General features: G+C 40.8%; 1 protein-coding gene across 1 annotated transcript; it reads right to left on the reverse strand.

Moving 5' to 3' along the window:
* Positions 1-6,346: 6,346 nt before the first annotated feature.
* On the reverse strand, positions 6,347-21,761 carry lto1 (LTO1 maturation factor of ABCE1). The gene is made up of 5 exons (XM_031287079.2): positions 21,467-21,761; positions 11,223-11,328; positions 10,755-10,825; positions 10,505-10,622; positions 6,347-6,816 (listed from the first exon to the last, which is right to left on the reverse strand). Exons 1-5 carry the CDS (start codon positions 21,523-21,525, stop codon positions 6,745-6,747), a joined length of 426 nt encoding a protein of 141 aa, XP_031142939.1. The 5' UTR covers positions 21,526-21,761; the 3' UTR covers positions 6,347-6,744.
* Between the last annotated feature and the right edge of the window lie 896 nt (positions 21,762-22,657).

Below are 22,657 nucleotides of genomic sequence, written 5' to 3' on the forward strand. Positions count from 1 at the left end.
TAACGGTTATATCGCTAGCCAGGGACGTGCATGTTACAAAAAAGGCTTAATAGTTAATAAATAATTATTTATATGAAATTTAAAAACACTGAATCTTTTAACACAACTCTGACTACCTTACCAATTTATCTTATTTCCCTTACGCAATTGTTTAATAGTTTTAATAAACACTCAACAAAATAATCAGTTCACACTTTTTAGTGTTCATCAGGTTAATCACAAACAGTAAAGGAAACTCTGCCACAATGTGCATGTTTTCAAGTATATATTTAGAACAAATGACTGCACCAAAGAGAGGGACATAGTTTCACTAAGAATTTTTTTTATTTTGCAATAATTTTTATAAATAATCTCAACAAAAATCTTCACACTAAACTGAAAAAGGCTGTTGCTGCAATTTTGTTAATTTTACAGGAAAAAACACTGTTATTATTGTTGGATGTAATACTGTACAATACCATAGCCTACCTGTAAACAAACCTAATGATGCAGTATTTTTATTTTTGCAGATTGTATTATGGCTCAGGGCAAGGCGGAGGAGGACACATGTTGTTTGGGCATACCACCGATCACACTATTGGTGGGACACAGTTGTGCCGGATTTCACCCCAACACAGTTGGTTCAAAACTTTCGAATGTCCCGGGAGTCTTTGGAATACATATGTGATCAAGTCAGGCATCTCATGGGCAGAAGGAACACAAATTACCGTATGTCTGTTCCAGTGAAAAAACATGTAGCAATTGCTCTCTGGAAGCTGGCTACCGGCATTGAGTATAGGACCATTAGCCACCTTTTTGGGGTAGGTCTAAGCACAGTGTTTAACTGTGTTCAGGATTTCTGCGACTCGGTCATAAGGGTCTTGCTCCCTATACACATCACCACTCCAGATGCTGCTAAGCTGGTTGAAATTGCCACCTTCTTCCATAACCGCTGGAGAATACCACAGTGTGTTGGTGCAATAGATGGAAGACACATCCCAATCATTGCACCCGAGGAGTATCGCCGTGACTATTTTAACAGGAAAGGGAAAACAGCGTGCAGTTAGTTTTTAGCATCTCACATCACACTTTCAGTCACTATAAGACCACTACTACGGTCAGAAGCATTGTGCCAAAACATGAACAATAACGTCACTGTCAATGGGCTTATGTTAGCTAGCTAGCTACAGACCGTTAAACGGTTTTAAAACAGTAACATTACTACAGCGTTAACGTTTAGCTACTGTAACCAGCTAAGTTTGCTACGGTAGCTTGCTACACTTTGCTTGTCGTCATCTAACTAATGTTAACCATGCGAATATAACATTGAAACAAGACATAGCTGGCTACACAGTAAAAAAAAATACATGATTGACATTGAAACATATGAACCTGAAGCATTGGAATTTTTGTTGGAAAGTTTGGCATGCCGGTCGGTATGGAGTCCAGGATGTCGAAATATGGGGATCTTCTTTGCCGACCCCCGCTACCACTTCGCCCAAGCTCCTTTTTTGGTTCCGATAATCTTTTTTAAATTTTTTAATTTTGTTTATCAGTTGGTCTACACTCCTCTGGTAACCCCCCGACATCTCATTCTGTAGCCTTTCAAAGACGGGTTTTGTCCGCACACCTCCATCCAATTTATTTTGAATTTCTGTGGAGGACCACAAAGCCAGCAGACAGTTGGTTTCCTCACAGACCACGGTTGTTTTGGTTTTCCGTCCATGTCCAAAGCTAACGTTAACAGCTGTCTAGGGTTAACAGCTGACCGGTGTTTTAAAAATGGCGTCCCGAAGTTTTTGTTGTCAAACGTCACGATAATCCCGCCCCCAGCACCTGACGTAACCGGTTCTTATCTCTAGACCAGCGCAAAGTTGGTGCTGAGTTGGAACCTGTTTTCTTGGCCCAGAGCCAGGTTTATTTGTGTGGAAAAGTGTAGTAAGTGCTGTAGTATCAGCAGCTGTAGTAACAGTAGTATCAGCAGCTGTAGTAACAGTAGTATCAGCAGCTGTAGTAACAGTAGTATCAGCAGCTGTAGTAAAAGTAGTATCAGCAGCTGTAGGAAGCTGTAGTATCAGCAGCTGTAGTAACAGCAGAAATATTAATTGTTAAGCCTTGTTAAATCTCATTTGTTATTTTTCAAGACCAACCTAGAATGTAAATAGGTTGTATTTTAGGCCTACAGTACAGTAGGCCTATTCTTTTCAGTTTTTCTGGGTATACTTATTTTATTTCTGCTCTGAACAGAAAAATGAGACACAAGGCAACCAAAAACAGTTTTAAAAACCTTTGTAGTAGACTGTTGGGCCCCAGCTTTTGAATTGTGTTGGTTCAAAATAAAATACTCTTCAGAACAAGTTCATCATTTGTGAATGTGTCTCTTAAATCAGAAAACCAGACGCTTTTAACAAAGCTGCATTCAACAAAAATCATTCAACAAGTGTATTTTGTCAGGTAATTATGACATTTAACCAATATTTGAGATGTGTGAAACACTATTTGACTGAAATGGTTATCAGAAATAATTTATTTAAAAAAAGACTAAAATGTTTTGACTAAAACTTGAATAAGATATATTGAGTTTTCGTTTGACTAAAACTAGACTAAAATGACGAGACTTTTAATCGACTAAAACTTAACTAACAAAAAAATCACATATTTAATCACATGAATGACTAAATATGACTAAAACTAACAAGGACATTTCAATCAGGAGAGACTTCGTTGCAGATATGCAAACATTTATTTGTAAGTTACAAGTGCAAAGTAAGAGGTACATAAACTTTGGAGATAGACTGCATCGTAAAAAGGTATATATATATTTTAGAGGTTTAGAAAAACCCAAACATATCCCCCGATGGAGTCTAGACACTGGTGGTGGCGACTAAAAACCGAAGACCGAACGAAAAAGCCAAAAGGGAGCTGTCAGCCGGAAGAAGACCGAGAACGCCGTGGTTGAAGATGCCTGGAGGTAGAAGGGGAGGAGGCGGGTCGCACTCTCATCTAAAAAGACAACTGACAGAAGCAGGGGAGAGAACAGATTTAAAACATGGTTGTCATGCTGTGATTGGCTTGAACATACGTGCCCGATTCTGATTGGTTTACACAAACGTAATTCCCACAAACCAGCTGATCAGTTTAAGAGAAGAGTGTTAACGTAATGAAGTCTCCCTGACAGAATTTACGCTGAGCTACATTTGGCACAAGACTAAGACTAAATTAAAAATAGGTGACAAAATTAACACTAATCCATACAGTACAGTATCAAAATCAGTTGTAGGATAACTTTATGGGGCCTACTTAACACAGCCCTCGGACCTGGTGAAATATTAACCTAAGTCTGTCACATCATATGGATACAACTATAAAGATAAAATGTGCCTGTGCCCAGCATTAGAACAACACTTTGCGATGGTTAGCTTGTAACCTGTGACGATATATGCTAAATGTAACGTCTCTTTCACTCAAAAAAATGACTAATGTCGAAGTGGAAATCAAGAGAATAATGGCAGCGCCACACCAGTTACAGAACAACATGCATCTCAGTGTCAGTCCAAATTACGCACAATAAGCAGTTTGAACTCACTGATGTAATACCATTTATTTTCTAAGTGTTAGTACGCTAAGTGAAACTGAGTCCAGCGCGAGGGAGATCTGACTCAGAGGAGGAGAGGTTAGTGAGGCCAGCGTCTCCACGGCAGGTGACAGTGCGCACGGATCCGCTGCGCCACGCATGGATGAAATAATGAAATAGTAAATAGGACTACAGTAACAGAAATATGTGCAGAATTAAGACAGTCAAGACGGCCCGGTGTTTGGTGGACCGGGTACACCTTGTTCACTTAATAGCCTACAAATCATCCACGGGATCAATTACGCATCACAAATTTGCCCACCTGACACCTGTCAGCTGTTCCTGGGGAGATGGATCCGTGCGTCCCGCCTCCTGTGCGCCATGGATGTCTGAGCCTCAGCAACTACTAACTATAAAGATACAATTTGCCTGTTCCCAGCATTAGCACAACACTTTGCGATGGTTATCTTGTTACCTGTGGCGATATATGCTAAATTTAACGTCTATTAGCAAGTGACTGACCTATCTGGGTGCGTTTTGAGATGCCTGATGAAGTTCAACATTGTTGAACCGGCATCATTTATCTTGGTGCCACACACCTTGCATGTAGCTGTTCGCTTACTACCACTGTTTACAAAGTTATTTAAAGCAAAACTAATGGAGGACTTGGTGTCGCCATCGTCAATGCATTCTTTTATATGTGAGTGCGCGCACATAGGCATAGCGCATGTGTTACGTTGCACATTATGGTAAAGAGCAGGGGACATGCAGCTTGTCATATGTTTCCCCAACGTATATGTGCCAATAAAAGAAAATAGAAATACATGAATACATTTAGATTTAAAAAGCAATAATTGCATGAAAACAGGTTGTTGACGAGTCTCGAAGCTCGAGTCCGAGTCAAGTCTGAAGTCTTTTGGGTCGAGTTGCAAGTCAAGTCTGAAGTCAGCACAAACTGTGATTTAAGTGCGACTCGAGTCCGAGTCTCAGACTCGAGTCCCCATCTCTGGTTAACGAGCAGCAGCTGGCCGTTCGGTCGTTCCTCTCCCACTGTAGGGACACTCATTTGCAGAGAGAACAGCTGACAGCCCGGGAGAAGCACTAGGCTCGTTCGAGATGAGCCAGATCTGCGCAGAATCGATCACCGGCGATCGCCGCCCAATGCATGCCGGTTAGATTTGTGTCCGACTTGATCCTGACTTGCTCTAACGTCATGCACACGTGGGCAACGATAACCTCACAAGATCAAGGCGGGCGCAGTTTTTAGAGCCAGGCACCGCAGTTGCTCTCCACCAACTGCAAGACCCAAGCGGACCCAGGGCATGCTGGGAAACGCCGGCCTCTCAGCTGATTGGTTCAGAATCGACTCAAGATGATGACGTTTTATATAAACTTTTTATTGATTTTGATTTGGAGGGATTTTAACTGCTATTTGTCTGATTTAAAGGCTTATTCTGTACAGAACACCTGTTGTGTGGCTGATATTTACATTTAGAAGTCAGAGAGACTAAATCTGTTCAGATTACGGATCATCTACAGTGTGTTGTTAAAATTAAAATCAGCAACAGATCGCATGTAGAGCATTTTAACAGCTACTCTGTCATAATAAAAACAACTGGAGACTCTGTAGGAGCTGATATATGGGTCTGATAACATTTTATTAAATCGGACTCGGACCACAGTGTTTCTGTCACTTCCTGTTCAGCCTGAAGGGTGCTGGAATTGGCTGGAAACTGTCTGACTTGACAGCGGATTTTTGTCACCGCCCCCGGCTGCTCTCGTTCACTTAACAGGCGAGGCGCAGTTTATCTCGAACGAGCCTACTGTCTGGTTAAGACAAGTTTTTAGCTGTGACTGTCCTTCCTTTGCCGTACCTGGGGTTGCTGCGTTTTGGCTGCTGTCTGTGGATTCCTTCATGCGTGACTCGTATTCTTTCGGATGTTTCATGCGCAGGTGTTTTGGCAGCTGTGATCTGTGTTGTTTGGGGTCCTTGCCGCCGCAGGACAGGTTGGCATTGCGGGTTGGGTGTGTGGCTCGGCTTGGGTCACCTTCTTTTGGCTGGTGGTGCTGCCAGGTGGCGCTATTTCTGCTTGTGAGTTCCATTTTCATTTTCTCACAGCCTACTGCATTGAACGGTACGCCGACCAGTGTAGCACGCGCAGTGCACGCATAGGGTTCGGTGGAAACCGAACCCCGTCAAAAAGCCCAACATTTGGCTGAATCCGAATCCTGGATTCGGTGCATCCCTATACTTAATCAAAACTGACAGTTTGACCAGTGTTTTCATGTGCTAACTGTGCTGCTGTTGAAGCGTATTGAACACAATACAGTTCACAGCATCACTAACTGCCTTCAAAATGATCATAGTGATTCAAGTTGAATCAACACCTCTCTGAAACGGTTTAAAACACAAAATGAACATTATAACCTCCACGAAGGTAAGGTTTAATGCATTCGTTTTAGCTTGGTGGCCTTAAGAAACTGGACATTGAGTGAACCCTGTTGCATGTTAAATCTGTAACAATGCATCCTATTTTTTAAGCTCTTCAGATGTTTTGTGTTAAATCTTTATTTCTGCAAACTAAACAGCTGTATGATAGTCGTGTAGTGGAGTACAGAGCAGCACAAAGTGAAAATGACTTGAGCACAGAAGAGAAAATATACTTTATTAATCCCTCTTGGGGAAATTCAGTTTGGTCATTCAGTTAGTTACTTTCATGAGTTGCTTCTATTATTTAGTCACAGTAGTTCAGTAAAAGAATACAGACACTTAGGACACCAAAAAGCAAATTGTGTTCCAAGATTTTATTTTGGTGTCTTTTGCTTCTGTTGTTTCTTTGTTCGATATCAATTCAGTTGCTTCAACATCACTGCAATAAATCCAGTCATTTACCACAGTCAAACAAGAAACATAACCATTTCTTTCTTACTGGGACTCCATTCCAATGGCTGCAGTTGTCTCCTCAGATTTTCCAGTTTAATGCGGGCCGTGGACTGTCCATGTCAGACCTACCCACCATAATGTGAAGGCAAAGACTAATCTCAAAGAAGACTGTCGAACTGACGCAGTCCCTGCTTCACACTGCAGACCCTGAAATGAATCCACTGCAGACCAATCCCAGAACAGGACTTCGCTGTCTTCTGTCCAGGATGCAGAGTGGTCTCAGCACCTCCTCCCCATCAGGCTGGGTTCAGAAAGAAATCCCCTCACAAGTTTTGATGTAATCGTTGAAGTCAGCCGGGACACTCAGCATAGAGCAGACCTGGATAATACCAGACAGAGGTTAGCTGGTGTGCAATACGTGCCCTGCTAACCCATACTGCCACTAACACCGCAAGTACGTTTACACGCACACTGATGTTCCACTGTTATTCCCAATATGATACAGGTCATGTAAACAGATATTCTGAATGAGGCCTTTCCCCGAATTTAGCATTTTCAGATTAAGACGTGGGATAAACTGGTATTATTCAGGTTTTAGAATCATTCTTTGGACATGTATACAGTACATTCAGAATCTGCGTCTCAATCAAGTTTTTACTGCAATTTGTGAGAGTTTATGGCTTACGGTCAGCTATTTGCGTGGCTATGGTGATTGTACACAAACCAAGTAGCCAATAGTTTGCATGTAAACGGGAATATTAGTGGAATACTAATGGAATCACTTTCAATAGCCATGTAAACGGCTTAGTAGGAATAAGGGCACAAACCAGAATATTATGTGTATTTAAATGTAGTGAGTGACTACACAGGATGTGTAGGGAACGCAGCAGGTTTGCAGCAGCAGCGACCATTTACCTAAAGGTAAAACAGCAGTGTAGGTCATTAAAAGGTGCTATTTACATCATTCAGAGTCTGGGCCGGGATTGCCTCCACACAGTAGATGGCGGTCAGCACGCCCCCAGTTTGGAGAAGCAGGCAGGATTTCCGACACGGAAGTTTAGCAATGTCCTGCTGTGGACGGGGCAGCAGCTAATGGTGTAACTCCCTCCCTCACTCACAGACCTTCGCATTTATAAGGCTGACCCTCCTGCCAATCCAGCCCAAAATCCAAACTATCCCTTTAATGTTCCAAATGTCATATAGCACCTTTAAGTAGCAGCATTTCTGTAGAGGGTTTCGTAAACGTGGTTGGGATTTATCGAGAAATTCCGCAACAGGTAAGTATTGGCTTCAGCATAGAGGTAAGATGAATATCTTCTATAATACTATCTAAATGTGCAAATCGTTCATTCCATGTTTAGTATATGTAGCAGCAAAGTAACAGTCAGGAAAGTGGCAGCATGGAGTGGAGATGCATAGTCCATCTTTATATACAGTCTATAATACTAACCTAGAAAATATAGACAACACACAGTAACATAACATATTGCATGGAGGCTAATGTAAATTATACAACAAGTATATCCGACCAGACAATCTGATTGGTCAACTAGACATTTAGAACGTGCTCAAATCAGCATAACAGCACACCCAGAGCCATTTGAGCACACCTGGCGCATAACTTAAAATATCACTCAGCCATTTCTCTGTCAACATTATGGAGTTGAATTAAAGAACTGTTTCAAAACATTTGTATTCATGTAAGTATTGCAGGAACCTCAGTGGAACACACAAAAGCTCTCCAACTAGTATATAAAGTGATTCATCGGATTAAACGACTTATTTGTTACAACGCTCTGAAGTCAGCTTTCACTGGATATGTTTGGATCAGCTGTGCGCTATCTAGAAAATAGCTGCTAAATGTGATTTTTGCGGATGTGCAGGAGCTATATCTGTCGATGGAACAATTATTTTTGTCAGCAGATATCTTAGTTACAACAAGATTGAGCTAGCAAAGCAGTTTTGTGTTTATATGTGCAGCAGTTATTCAGTTTGGGAAGTCCCACGATCACTACAAAGCTAACGTTAGCTTAAGTCAGCTGCTGACTAACATTAAACGTACTAAAGTTAAAGGGACAGGACATTGTCTGTTGTTCAAAGTTTGGACGTTTTAGTATCTAAATCTATCCATGGAAAAAATCAGCAGATATCTTAGTTGTAACAGGGTAGAGCTAGCAAAGCAGTTTGGTGTTTATATTTGCGGTAATTATTCAGTTTGGGAAATCCCACAATCTCTACAAAGCGTTAGCTTAAGTTGACTGGCTGACTAAACAGGAAGGGACTAGAAATTGTCTGTTGCTTTTTTTTTTATTTTGAGAGCAAATTGCCCCACAATATGAATACACTTTGATTATAACTTATTTTGTTGGTAACCATTGTTATATAATCGCAATATTACACTTGAGGGCTTGATTTAACGTCGTTATTGGCACGACAGTGATGCGGCTAGGGTCGAGGCGCTTGCGCGTAATATTGCTTAACTGCAGGTTACAAAACCAGTGTTTTCACAGTGTGTTTGACATAGTGTTAATTTCGTCAGACGAGACATGACTAAATATGTTCGTCAACGACCTTTTTTTCCATGACTAAGATGAGACGATGACGAGACTGCACCAATGTCAAAAACGCTGACTAAGACTAAATTAACATGCATTATTGTTGACAAAAAAAGACGAGACTAAAATGTTTGCATAAAATAAAAACTAAGATAAAATCTCTCTTCATTTTCGTCTACAATCGTCTCCAAACAGGCCAATTGCTTGGTTCCCAGTATTTTTCCCCCCACAATTTTATTTAACTTCAATCAGGCGCGGCTGCGGCTCATCTAGAGATTCTGCGTGTCCCCTTTTTTTCGTCTAGCTGTCACACATCCAGGTAGCGATGTGGTCCGGGCGGGGGAGGGAGGGAGGAAGCCCGGTTCAGCCTGCTGGAGAAGCTGCTACAGCGCGTAGCGATGTGCCCCGGCCCCGGGCAAGGGAAGAAAGGGAGGGAGGAAGCCTGGTTCAGCCTGCTACGAAAGCCGCTACAGCGCGTAGCGATGTGCCCTGGCCCCGGGCAAGGGAAGGAGACAGGCTTTAGCCTGCTGGTGAAGCCGCTCTTAAACAGCTTGCAGAACGGCCGGAGTAATGTATACAACTGCTGGCAACAAAACAACGTGCTGTAGAGCCCAGGAGCCCTGGCGCTTATCTAACATGTGTCTGTGTACGATTGTATTTGCATGAAGGAAGAGGCTCGATATAAAACCAGATGCGTTTAACAAAGTTGCATTCAACAAGTGTATTTTGTCAGGTAATTATGACATTTATGACCCAATATTTGAGATGTGTGAAACACTATTTGACTGAAATGTTTATCAGAAATAATCTCAGAAATAATTTATTTAAAAAAAGACTAAAATGTTTTGACTAAAACTGGACTAAGATACCTCGAGTTCTCTTTTGACTAAAACTAGACTAAAATAACGCGACTTTTAGTCGACTAAAACTTGACTAACTTAGAGAAATTTTGATTTACATACTTTCTCTCGTTATTATTAAACTGTTTGCATAGAATAATATTATACTGAATACTCTGAACAAGATAACTGGAGCCATTGCGTGTCCTTGTCTGAGCATGGTGTGTTCCAGAGGGCATACATGCCCTCTCAGACCAGATAGGGGAGACGTCATTGACTCTGACAAGATAAATAACTGACAACACCAACTCTTGTATCATGATTATCACATTCTACGTTGTATTACAAAAGCTGCTGTAGAGAGCTTTTCGTTAGGTCATTGTCTGTACTATTCCGTAGTGCGGAGAAGGCCTCCTCGTTGGGTTCTCAAGTAAAATGAACTTTAATATATCTTCAGTGGTCTCTGTCTATCATTTGATAATGTAAATTATTCTAACACTAACAAAAAAAGATGTGACTAAATATGACTAAAACTAACAAGGACATTTGGCACAAGACTAAGACTAAACACTAGTTTGACAGCTGACGTACCTGGACCACAGTGGTTGATCCTGATCCTGCAGATTGATTTGAGACATTCTTTACTAATACCAATGTCAAGTAAATGGAGTACCTGTCTGAACTTGGCACGAAGTCTTTCCATGTGCTCCTGTAGCTTTTCAGACTGCGGATCATCATGAGGGGAGTTTTGGATCAAACCCAGGAGAGCCTCCAGTGCTTTCATACGCTTCCTGACAGCACACACATACAGACACAAAACTATCAAATAGGACACTCTCACCATTAAAAAATCTGAAGTCATCCAGCAGAGTGCTAAAGTGAATATTTAAGCAAGACAATCATCTTGTTTGAGGAGACCATACCCTGATTTGACATCTGTATTATTTTGGAGGAGACATTTCCATGTGATGGCAAACCCATAATAGAAGGAAATCTGTCAGTTAGAGGAGAAAAGACTGTAAACAATCCTGAGAGGGTGAATGCATTCAAAGCAACACAACTCAACTTGTTCTTAAATTAAATAGGCTAACAGGCTGCCTACCCTGTCTAACTGACCATGTATTTAACCTAATGGTCACATACAGTACATAAGAAGGTCATAGTGACCAGTTCTTATTAAAGTTTAGATTAAACTTATTGATGCAGAGGGGTCTGGGGGGTCTTCTAAATTAAGTCAGTTCTGTGCAGTTGGTACTTATGCCAAAGAAAATGAACAATAAACTGACATATCTACAGTCTGGTGTGATAGGTAAACGGGTAATGTTAAGGCACTACACTACATATAACCATATATGGCAGAATAAAGCAGAAGAGTCCCTGTGCTAACTCACCTCAGTGGACAGCTTTGCCCCATGAGCGGCTCCATGTCTGCGACCGTCCTGCAGTCCTCGGCGGGTCCCTTTATCAAATCCCTCCCGGTAGCCCTCCCCTCGGAACCTGAAAAACAATCACACCCTTTCTCAATGGTTGTTGCTTGAGACTTGAGTTTTTGATTATTTTTGGGATATGTTGGATGATGCTTGGCGAGCGGAATACAAACTACTTAAACTTTGTAAACATTGGTTACAAATTCACCTGTCGTTAGCATTATGGATGGGTATTGAGAACCAGTCCTAAACTGGGACCGGTTCCAGACTGGTCCGTACCGAAATAATATCGATAAGCTCCTGGACAAATGATATTGGTTTTCAATGTTTTTTATGTAATGTCGCTGAGCGCCCGCCAGGTCTAAGCATGTGGGAATGATTTTTAAACTAAAATATGTTAGGCTACACAACAAGTAGCTAACTCCTTTGCGGAATATCTCAGCTCTTATTAGAGATGCACCGATTGACCGGCTGGTGACCAGAATTGACCGATTTTCACGTGATCGGCCATGACCGGCAATCAGCCAGTCAGTCTGACATATGCTGATTTTATGCCGGTCAAATGCTGTAAATAAATAACATTGTAAAGGCTACCATACACAATGCATAGGAATTATATATTTTATACATAAAATGTGGCGCACGTGCCCGCTCATGGTGTGAAGCGCGTGTCCGCCCTATTCTCCGACATGCACTCTAACAATCACTGCTTATAGACAGCCTTTTGCACAAATGCATTACCTGTTTTCCCTGTTTTCATACAGAAGTTTAGTTTGCTAAATATATCACTTTTTTTAGTTGGATATTTGATGTGAAAAGGAGGAAATGGTTCTTCCATAACATTGCACTTTAGATGTGTGTGAATTTCCCACACCAGGAGTAATTTATATAGTTGTATTTTATAGCAATTGATTATTTGTTAAAAAAAATTTCTATGTTCTATGCAAAATGTAAAATGTAGAAAAGATAGAAAATAAATATTTGTGTGTGCTGTAAAGTGGTTAGAAAAAAATGAAATCGGAATCGGCTAAAATCGGTATCGGCAGGTCAAACTCAATGAAAAATCGGAAATCGGAATTGGCCTAGTCAACGTAGCAGTGTGTGTGTGTGTGTGTGTGTGTGTGTGTGTGTGTGTGTATGTATGAGAGACGGTGGTGAATATTAAGTAGTAAGTTAAAGCTGTGAATGTGGCAGTGCAGTGTGTGTACAGTTTAGGCTATTTGTCAGTGCATAAATGCTACAACCCCTCGGGACCCAAACCAAGTTTCACCTTGCTGCTGATTAAAGTGAAGGGGGTTAGCTTGATGTTAGTGATTTTGATACCAATACCAAGTATAGTATCACGATACTCGATACCGAAACAATGCTGATTTGATACTTCAGCTACTACCTAACAGATCAGAAACAGAATGTCCAGTATGCTGTTGCAAAACTATGAGATATGAGAGAGTGTGCAAAATATGTTTACAAGGAAATCTTAACTATATCATTTTAATTTCATCAGGGCAAATTGTTGATCTATGGTTATATTTACTGGATCAAATGTTAATATATTTTGTATTATAGACTAGGGCTGAAACGATTCGATGAGTACTCGAATAATTTGATTACTAAAAAACCTCGATGCAAAATGATTTGCCTCGAAGCTTCGTTTAATCAATGTTACCAACGTTGTATCGCTGACTGTGTTTCCACACGGATCATTATTACTGTCGCACACCGGTCTGACGCTGCTAGCGACACATGCAAGTCCCCAGGAACAGCGCCATGTCTTAAAGCAACCATGGGCTTAGCAGCCAATGGTGGAATTGCACCCCTCTGGCCCAGAAAGACTTAGACATAGACTTTGCATGGTGAAAGAAACCTCTATATTTTGGGGTACATCAACTTACCAGCCCGAACACTTAAAGGGTCCTTGTTTAAAACGTCATATTTTTAACATTTTTAACTTTCACTAGTAGCCGAATCCAGAGTTATTGAACTAGGCATGATGAACGTGCATGATGAACGCAAGCAGACCCGCCCTGAATGAATATAGCTAATGGTAATGTGTCCTATTAGTACATCCATGGTATTATCTTATGATACATCCGAGTAGGGCTGCATGATTATGGCCAAAATGATATTCACGATTATTTTGATAATTTTGAGCCCTACATTCGAGGGATGTATGGATGTAACTATGTATGCTGTAAAGCCTGTAACGTGGATGTAACATCATTGACGTTTCCCAAATTGCCGGGGCTATCGGCTAGTAGCTAACATCAGCGGTAGCTAGTATGGTCGTATTAAGAGAACGGTAACACTATACATAGCTATATGCCTAGATGACGTTACTACAGACATAGTGATTACATCGCCTTGGTTCTCTCAAAACATCCATTGTTTATTTTGATAAGCATTACTAATTAATACATGCCAAAGTGAAGTATTATAATGAACATTGTCGTTGACTGTTGATGTCAATGACTAGCTATATACAATATATCTACTGTATGTCCTATTGACCCGACCCCATCGTTTATTTAGATAAGCATGTAAACAATCAGGAACAACGAAAACACAATGTTTAACGTAAGTGAATATTTTAGACAATGAAACGGCGAGTTCATGAGTTCGCCACGTATACCATGGATGTATTAATCCAAAACACAAACAAACTGTTGACTGGCCAGTCAACGCGGAAGAGCCGAGCTCCATGATTGCTTTATGTGCTTTTGAGCACTCTCATTGGAATGAACGGGGCTTCATGTCGAACGCTGTATCCAGTTCTCTTAACACATCCATGGACACATGCCATGAAGACTGATGGCGCAGATTACAAAATGAATAAAGAGAGCGTAAATAGTGAGGGGCTAAGAGAAGAGACAGGCTGGAGAAAATGACAGAAAGTGTCCAAAGTTTGGAATCAGTTCAAACATAATTAAAACGAACACTCTGTACAGTGTCTACTGCAAAATCGAACTAGCTTATCACAATAATAGCACAATGTCAATGCTTCAGCATCTCAACAGAAAACATTGAGTCTAACTTAATCATCCATTCCACGAAGTGGCACTCTTTCTCCTCACGGAGAAACAGCTGATCAACGATCTACTGGCATAAGTGTAACAGAGCTGTGTGACATTGTAATCAAATATATAAATGGAAATAGGTTGAGTATAACTTATATATACTTATATATCAGCTATATGTCAGCTCCCCCTGCTGTTCATAAGGTGCCTCTGCACCCCTTTCGTTTCAGACCCTCCCACCAGCCTTTGGGCCACGCCTCCTCATTTACATTGACATGTGTCAAGTCCAAATGAAAAATTGAAATCGAAAAGCCAAATATTAAATCCAAATTAAAAGCCAATGTTAAATTGAAATTCAAAAGCCAAATATTAAATCCAAATTAAAAGCCAATGTTAAATTTAAATTCAAAAGCCAAATATTAAATCCAAATGGAAAAGCCAATGTTAAATTTAAATTCAAAAGCCAAATATTAAATCCAAATGGAAAAGCCAAATGGAAAATTTAAAAAAAATAAATAATATTTTTAATTTGATCAATGGAAAATTTCGGTCGATAGTCGAACCTCAGGTTGAAGAGGAACAATGCGGATTCCGTCCTGGTCGTGGAACAACGGACCAGATCTTAACTCTCGCAAGGATCCTGGAGGGAGCCTGGGAGTATGCCCAACCGGTCTACATGTGCTTTGTGGATCTGGAGAAGGCGTATGACCGGGTCCCCCGGGAGATACTGTGGGAGGTGCTGCGGGAGTATGGTGTGAGGGGGTCCCTTCTCAGGGCCATCCAATCTCTGTACGACCAAAGCGAGAGCTGTGTCCGGGTTCTCGGCAGTAAGTCGGACTCGTTTCAGGTGAGAGTTGGCCTCCGCCAGGGCTGCGCTTTGTCACCAATCCTGTTTGTAGTATTTATGGACAGGATATCGAGGCGTAGTCGGGGTGGAGAGGGGTTGCAGTTTGGTGAGCTGGGGATCTCATCGCTGCTTTTTGCGGATGATGTGGTCCTGATGGCATCGTCGGCCTGTGACCTTCAGCACTCACTGGATCGGTTCGCAGCCGAGTGTGAAGCGGCTGGGATGAGGATCAGCACCTCTAAATCTGAGGCCATGGTTCTCAGCAGGAAACCGATGGAGTGCCTTCTCCAGGTAGGGAATGAGTCTTTACCCCAAGTGAAGGAGTTCAAGTACCTTGGGGTATTGTTCGCGAGTGAGGGGACAATGGAGCGGGAGATTGGTCGGAGAGTCGGCGCAGCGGGTGCGGTATTACACTCAATTTATCGCACCGTTGTGACGAAAAGAGAGCTGAGCCAGAAGGCAAAGCTCTCAATCTACCGGTCAGTTTTCGTTCCTACCCTCACCTATGGTCATGAAGGCTGGGTCATGACCGAAAGAACGAGATCCAGGGTACAAGCGGCCGAAATGGGTTTCCTCAGGAGGGTGGCTGGCGTCTCCCTTAGAGATAGGGTGAGAAGCTCAGTCATCCGTGAGGAGCTCGGAGTAGAGCCGCTGCTCCTTCGCGTCGAAAGGAGCCAGTTGAGGTGGTTCGGGCATCTGGTAAGGATGCCCCCTGGGCGCCTCCCTAGGGAGGTGTTCCAGGCACGTCCAGCTGGGAGGAGGCCTCGGGGAAGACCCAGGACTAGGTGGAGGGATTATATCTCCAACCTGGCCTGGGAACGCCTCGGGATCCCCTAGTCGGAGCTGGTTAATGTGGCTCGGGAAAGGGAAGTTTGGGGTCCCCTGCTGGAGCTGCTACCCCCGCGACCCGTTACCGGATAAGCGGAAGAAGATGGATGGATGGAAAATTTAAAAAAAAATAATAATATTTTTAATTTGATCTCGCTTCGTTTTCTCTTTGGACTTTCAATTTGAATTATGAATAAATATTTCCTCCATAATAAATCGGTGGAATACTCGATTACTAAAATAATCGATAGCTGCAGCCCTATTATAGACCTGACTTGAACAATGCATTATTTAAGGAATAGTTACAAAATAAGAAACCATGATTCTGCCGACAGGTCATTACCACTTTTTCAATGTTTTTTTAGCCATGGGCATTATGTTCACAATGGGCAACAGGGTTTCCCCCAGTGTATTTAAAGCCTAGTGGCCCACCGGGCTTAAGTTGCCTCCCACCAGGCCTAAGCCACTGGGAATTATTTTGTAATGTATTTTTTTTAAGATGTTGTTAAACTACAGTTGTGGTGGGGCAGCTTGGTTGGAAACTCAGTCACATTTTTTAAATCTCTTTTAGCACTGACTTAATGGACAGGACGATGGCGTTTTGCCGGCATCTGCTGACAGAACGCTATACAGCATGTGCTAAAATGCAAGTCACAGCCACAGAACAACGAGGGTTGTGCTTTTCCATCCTTGGGATGGGGGTGAGCCCTTGTGGACCGTTGTGTGTTTGAATGTGGATTTTAAAAACACCCCCCATTGAAGGCAGGTTTCAACATCATGCAGGCCTGTTTCTTTAATGTAGGGCCCTATGGAATCAGTCTAAGCGCTGAAAATGTAAACAAAAAAAAAACAGGACAAAACGTTGGAAAAAGGTGTCAAAAACGTCGGAAAAAGCACCCACAACATTGAAAAAGTGACATAAATGTCGGAAAAAAAGTGACCAAAATGTTGAATAACACAAAAACTTGACTTAAACATTGAGATAGGGACAACAAAAGTGTTTTTTTTGATGGTTGACGGGAAGAGAACATGAGGATTAAGACCTTATGAAATAAACATTATTGAGTATTATAGATCTACATGTAGCTAGCTAGTATTTGAAGCTTTGGCCATGTTTATTATGAACATCCGACATTGTAACATTATAGATATGACAGAAAAAACGAAAAGCATAATAGGTCTCCTTTAAAAAGCTGCATTTAATTGCTTCAACAGTTGTCATCAAAGTGAGTTCTACAGTTAATAATTTAGTTTGAAGTTTTAGTGTTGAAATTAAATTTCAAATTAAATAAAATGCTGTATTTGGCTACAAATTTTAGTCGAGTTTGTATTTTGGCTAACAGTATCTCAAACAATTTGGTGTGTTCTTTTTTTAGTGTACACACTTTTACTTGTTTTTTATTTAATTATGTTTTATCATGCATATGTATGGGTCACTCTTCTTAATGAAAATGTGATAATTACACAAACAACAAAAAAAATGAGATTTTACAATAACCTGATATATCGACTCAATATCGTTATCGCAATATATCGAAAGTGTCGCAATAAGTATGCAATATTTTGTTTATTTTGTGGAGTGCTGCGTCCCGTCCGTTGGCTGTGTGGCTTAGTTGTGTTCGATTTAGAGCCTGCTTGAAACGCTATAATGATCATGTTTCATTGGCCAGTTACCATGCCACTTGCACATGTTAGTATATGTCAGCTCACGGGTCCACTACGTGACAAACCCTATGGAGTGTACCACGTGTGTGCATATTTCGACAGAGTGACAGTGTAAGTGAAGAAATAGATAGAAACAACAAAACGGAACGAATCAGAGAAGCGAAAAAAAAGTTGTCGTGTTCTCTTTATTTTATATTGCACAACCAGTAAAACATGTCCTGTTCTGTAGACATGATCATTATTTATTTATTCATGTTGTACCAGTACCAAATTCCGGGAATTTTCAAAATTGGAAACTTTCCTTGGGAATTAACGGGAATATATGGGAATTAATGGGAATAAACGGGAATTAATGGGAATAAACTGGATATTTTTAATATTGCTTGTTATAATACTGTTAGTCTATAACAGGGAACTTAAATGTAGTTGGGAAAAAAAACATATTGCAGCATAATCTTGGTTAAAACAACCTGATTTAATGCAACTTCAGTTGAATGTCCTCCCTATATTCGTCAATGACATGCACGCACGCAGTAATCAGTATAGGCTACTACATACTTGCAAACATTTAAATATTTAATCAATTTTTAAAATACAGGAGTTTTTTTCTTTTTCGGGGGGGGGGAGATACATAACCCATTGCTATTAACCTATGTGTGTTAATTGTATAGCCACTTGTTCTTGATAGGCTGGAAACAATAGACAATGCTGGTGGTTAGCTTAGCATGCATATAACCATAATCATAGTAAATCAAAGGCAGCATAAAAGCTACCTTCATATGTTAAGCTAAAGGTCAATGGTTTGGGCTACTACTTAGCCTACTGCAGGGCTATTGAGGCCACACCCACTGCACAGATCATTTCTAGAATCCAACATTCTACAGCAGATTGAAGCTGATTGAAGACAGATTGAAGACAGTACTGCATTTGAGCCCAAGGACTACATCCAGTCAAGTACAAACTGTATATGCCTGTCTGCTTATTACAAAACAAAATGTTTATATTTATGTTTGTATAAGATGGAGTTTGTATGAATTACCCAACATTTCCAGTTAATTCTCGTAAATTCCCATTAATTCCCATGAAAGTTTCCAAATTGGAATGTTTCCAAAATTCCCCAGCTTAACTTTCCATGGAAAGTTTCCAGAAATTTACCAGAAAATTTCCACTCCTTTGCAACCCTATGTACCAGTCCAATATGATTGTCAGTTGAAATAAACCTTGTGTTGTAAGAAAACTTGTTTAATTTGTTATGAATCTATTTTTGATGTGTTTTCCCGTAACTTTTGTAATTTTACATGTTTAAAAATATCGAAAATAATATTGATATCGCAATATTCATAATCGATATCGCAATATCACATTTCGTCAATATCGTGCAACCCTAAGTCCTGCATGTTCTCACTAAGATCATAATTAGGCTACATTAACTCTCTTTCATTATAAATCTGAGCCATTCCTGAACCGGTGTTATGTCCCTACTGGTTTCCACACTAACTGGTTTCCGTATATTGTGTTTACCTAACAGCAGCCGTTGTTTCTGCCTCTATCGCCAGATTTTTCACACAATCACAAATACATTACTGGCGATTTTCAGGTCGCATTTCATATCTATTGCTGCGAATATGATTGTATGAATAAGCAGAAAATACAATAATTGCAAGTTTGCATCGAGCTGGTTTCGAACTGTTGAAAGCAAAAACACATACTCTTCATGTCCGTAGCTCTACGCTGCGAGCTACTCGAATGCTGTTTACTTTTGTTTCCAGTAGGCATTACTCAACTACGTCAGCATCCTGGTAACAGCAAAGCCCGTCTACGGAAAGCCGTTCCACTCCCTATTCAGCCCCATTGTACCGAATTTGGTTGCAGTTCCACCAGAGTTCCACTGGGGGTGATCGCGGTCCAGTGCAAAATGAATGGGACTCTATGGAGCTAGACGGCTAAATTTGTCTCTTTCGTCTGATTGTTGTTGAGAAATCTCAGATTTGATTGTAGTTTTGCAAGTTCAACATGGATTATAGGTCGAAAGTTGAATGAACGAGTACTTATGTCCTTTCGATTTCTTACAGATTGTGTCGTTGTTGCCCATAACACGCTAGCATTCTGCTAATGAATGCTGATTGGTCAGTGAAGGACTGATTACGGTCGGAGATCCCGCTTGACGGCATCCGAAGCAGAACCAGAATGTCAGAGTGAATATTTCGGCGTGGTCTTTAAAACATTAGCAAACCTCTTTCTAGCACATGTATTGACAGGGAGAGCCTAACCTGTTAGCTGTGTTGTTGATGCCTCAAGAGAAAAAAGGAAGCGACTCAGAGCTTGCCGTAAAGCAGTATCTCTGGCCGTATATGTGTATGACGTCATTGACATTTTAAAAGGCTTTTTAGAACAAAAAAGCCACTTTAAAAAAATCGAACACCCAGTAGTGTGTATTTTCTTAGCTTCCCCTTTCGAATGCAACATTCAAATTACTAGACAAAAAATTATATCCTGAGAAAAGTGGATTTTGAGGGGTATAGCTCCATAGAGTCCCATTCATTCTGCACTGGCCTGTGAGCGCCCCCTATATGGAACTCTGGTGGAACTGCAACCAGTTCAGAAGCCGGAAGTAACGAGAGAGTGGAACTTCTTCCCTTATTAGAAATTCTTTGGTAACAGTTTGTTTTGGTTTTGTCTGAAACAACTGGTTACTCCCATAGGCTGTAGAAAACCGTTACTCTTCGAAAATACACAATCGTATTTATCATGATTCTTTTCTCGCGGCTACGGATATATTATCACTACATTACAGCCCCTACAACATTACACATATGACTATAAATACTGTTAAACAGTGACAATATAACTCGGACAAGCTAACACTGAGCCACATGAAAAGCTAAAACAACTTGTTACCCTGGGCTTAGGCAGTGTTTCATTGTGTCCACGAGGGGCGCACTTATTGAACCCAGAGAGAAATGCTCCTTAAATAATTTAAATAACGTTATGCTGTGTTGGAGTTTGATTAGAACCATAGACTGTACATATTAACAGTCTATGATTAGAACATAGCTTTGGATAGAATAATTCGATAGACACACAAGCTCAAATAACACTGTATTGCTAGCACGTTTTGCAAACACAGAGGTATGTTTTACTATTCAATATAGCTAGTCTACACAAAATGAAGCTTTACTGTAAATCATTACGTCCATGCCTTCAGAACTTGTATTCGACTTTTCCTGGCTCAGTGGCTCGCTCGGCTCGTACTGTATGTTTACAGTTTTATCTGAGTTAGATCGTCACTATTTAAAAAACTTTTTCTTACCATAGGCTGTGTAGTGTCGTAGGGGGCTGTAATGTAGGCTACAGTGGTCAATATAGCCGTAGCCGCGAGGAAAGAAACGTGAAATACGTTCGGGTATTTTCTAAACTAAACCCAGGTAACCAGTTGTTTCAGATCAACTCAAGACAACATGTTACCTGGGTGCTGACGTAGTTAATTAATACATGACTGGAAAGCAGAAAATCCATGAGCTTCGTAGCTCACAGCGTAGAGCTGCTGTTAACAGGAGTTTTTGCCCTTGTGAGATCGAAACTACCTCGACACAATCTTGCAATCGTTACATTTTCTTAAATTTCTTTTTTGTATGTGGCTGTGATGTAGTGCTCACTTATACCATCATATTCGCCGCAGTAGATCTGGGAAGAGATTTCAAAATCGCCAGTAATGTGTTTGTGATTGTGTGACGAATCTGGCGAGAGAGGCAGCAACAACTGCTGCTGTTAGGTAAACACAATATACGGAAACCAGTTTGTGTGGAAACCAGTAGGGACATAACAAGACAACATGCAAGTGCCAGAAAACTCACCTTTCATCCGCCAGAAGAATAGTGTCAAATAGATCTTCATTTTCAGAGCCGCCAGCCATCTCCACTTAACTTACAATCTTATTCTGTAAAAACAGTTTTCACAGTGTTTACAGCCCTATGCGCCAGATGCTTTAATCAACAGAGATGTAGACTAAAATGCTGGCTGCTAACCGCTACAAACTGCTTACTGTATGGTTATGGGTTTCTACCAATTTCCAGCAGGCAGCCGGCACTGCTTCCTCCGCCATCAGAGCGGAGTGCTGCTCCCTGGCTGTCTGGAGGGGAACAGTCGCAGAGTCTGCACACATTCATAGCGGCTGCATCCCGGTGTACCCAAAGCTTCCAGGCTGTGCTACTCAAACAATGTTCTATATCTAATGGTGCTACTGCTTAGTGTCAAGTTGCTCACGTGCCCAAGTCCACAGAATATTCCAGCAGTTGGAAAATTGTTCGACGGCCGAGCAGCCGGCCGCCCGTGCTATTGTTTCTTCTTATTTGTAGTTTTGATTGTGATTGGCTTTAAAATGAATGGAAATTGGAAATAAATGATTCAGCGCACACAATAAATGTTTGGAAGCAGGGCTTAGTAAAAAGGGAAGCATTATTAAAAAAGTTTAAATCAGTCTGGAACAACCTGTATTATGCTGAGGGTTGTTACAGTATAAGCCTCATCATGCAGATTCTGAAGATCCATATCCGTGGGTCAAAGGTTAACCTGAACATTGATGTATTCTGGACTCATATCTTCACAATTGTGTCATAAATAAACCACGTTGGTCAGGAATGTTTTTAACCTTAGACATCCACTTTGACTGATATAAACCGCTGTCTGTAACAAGTTAAATACGGCTTTTTAAATGTGCCCCAATGGATAAACAGGTAACCAATACTAAAATGTATTCAAAGATATTGTAAATAACTGGGTATTATTGAATAAATAAATGAAAGTACTGTTATCTGTGTTTAGGCTTTTTATTTTCTCTATTTGAATGAAGTGGGCTCATTAATTTAATTACTGCATATATATCATTTTAAATATATATATAATTTTAAATTCTGATGCATTTGTGGCATAGTTGTACAAATAAGTAGGTCTGCAAGTAAGATTATTTTCATTATCAATAAATCTGACGACTATTTTCTCAATTAATCGATTACGCATTTGGTCTTTAAAACATCAAAGTGGTAAAA

Source organism: Sander lucioperca, chromosome 3 (genome assembly GCF_008315115.2).
Source record: "Sander lucioperca isolate FBNREF2018 chromosome 3, SLUC_FBN_1.2, whole genome shotgun sequence".
Lineage (NCBI taxonomy): Eukaryota > Metazoa > Chordata > Actinopteri > Perciformes > Percidae > Sander > Sander lucioperca.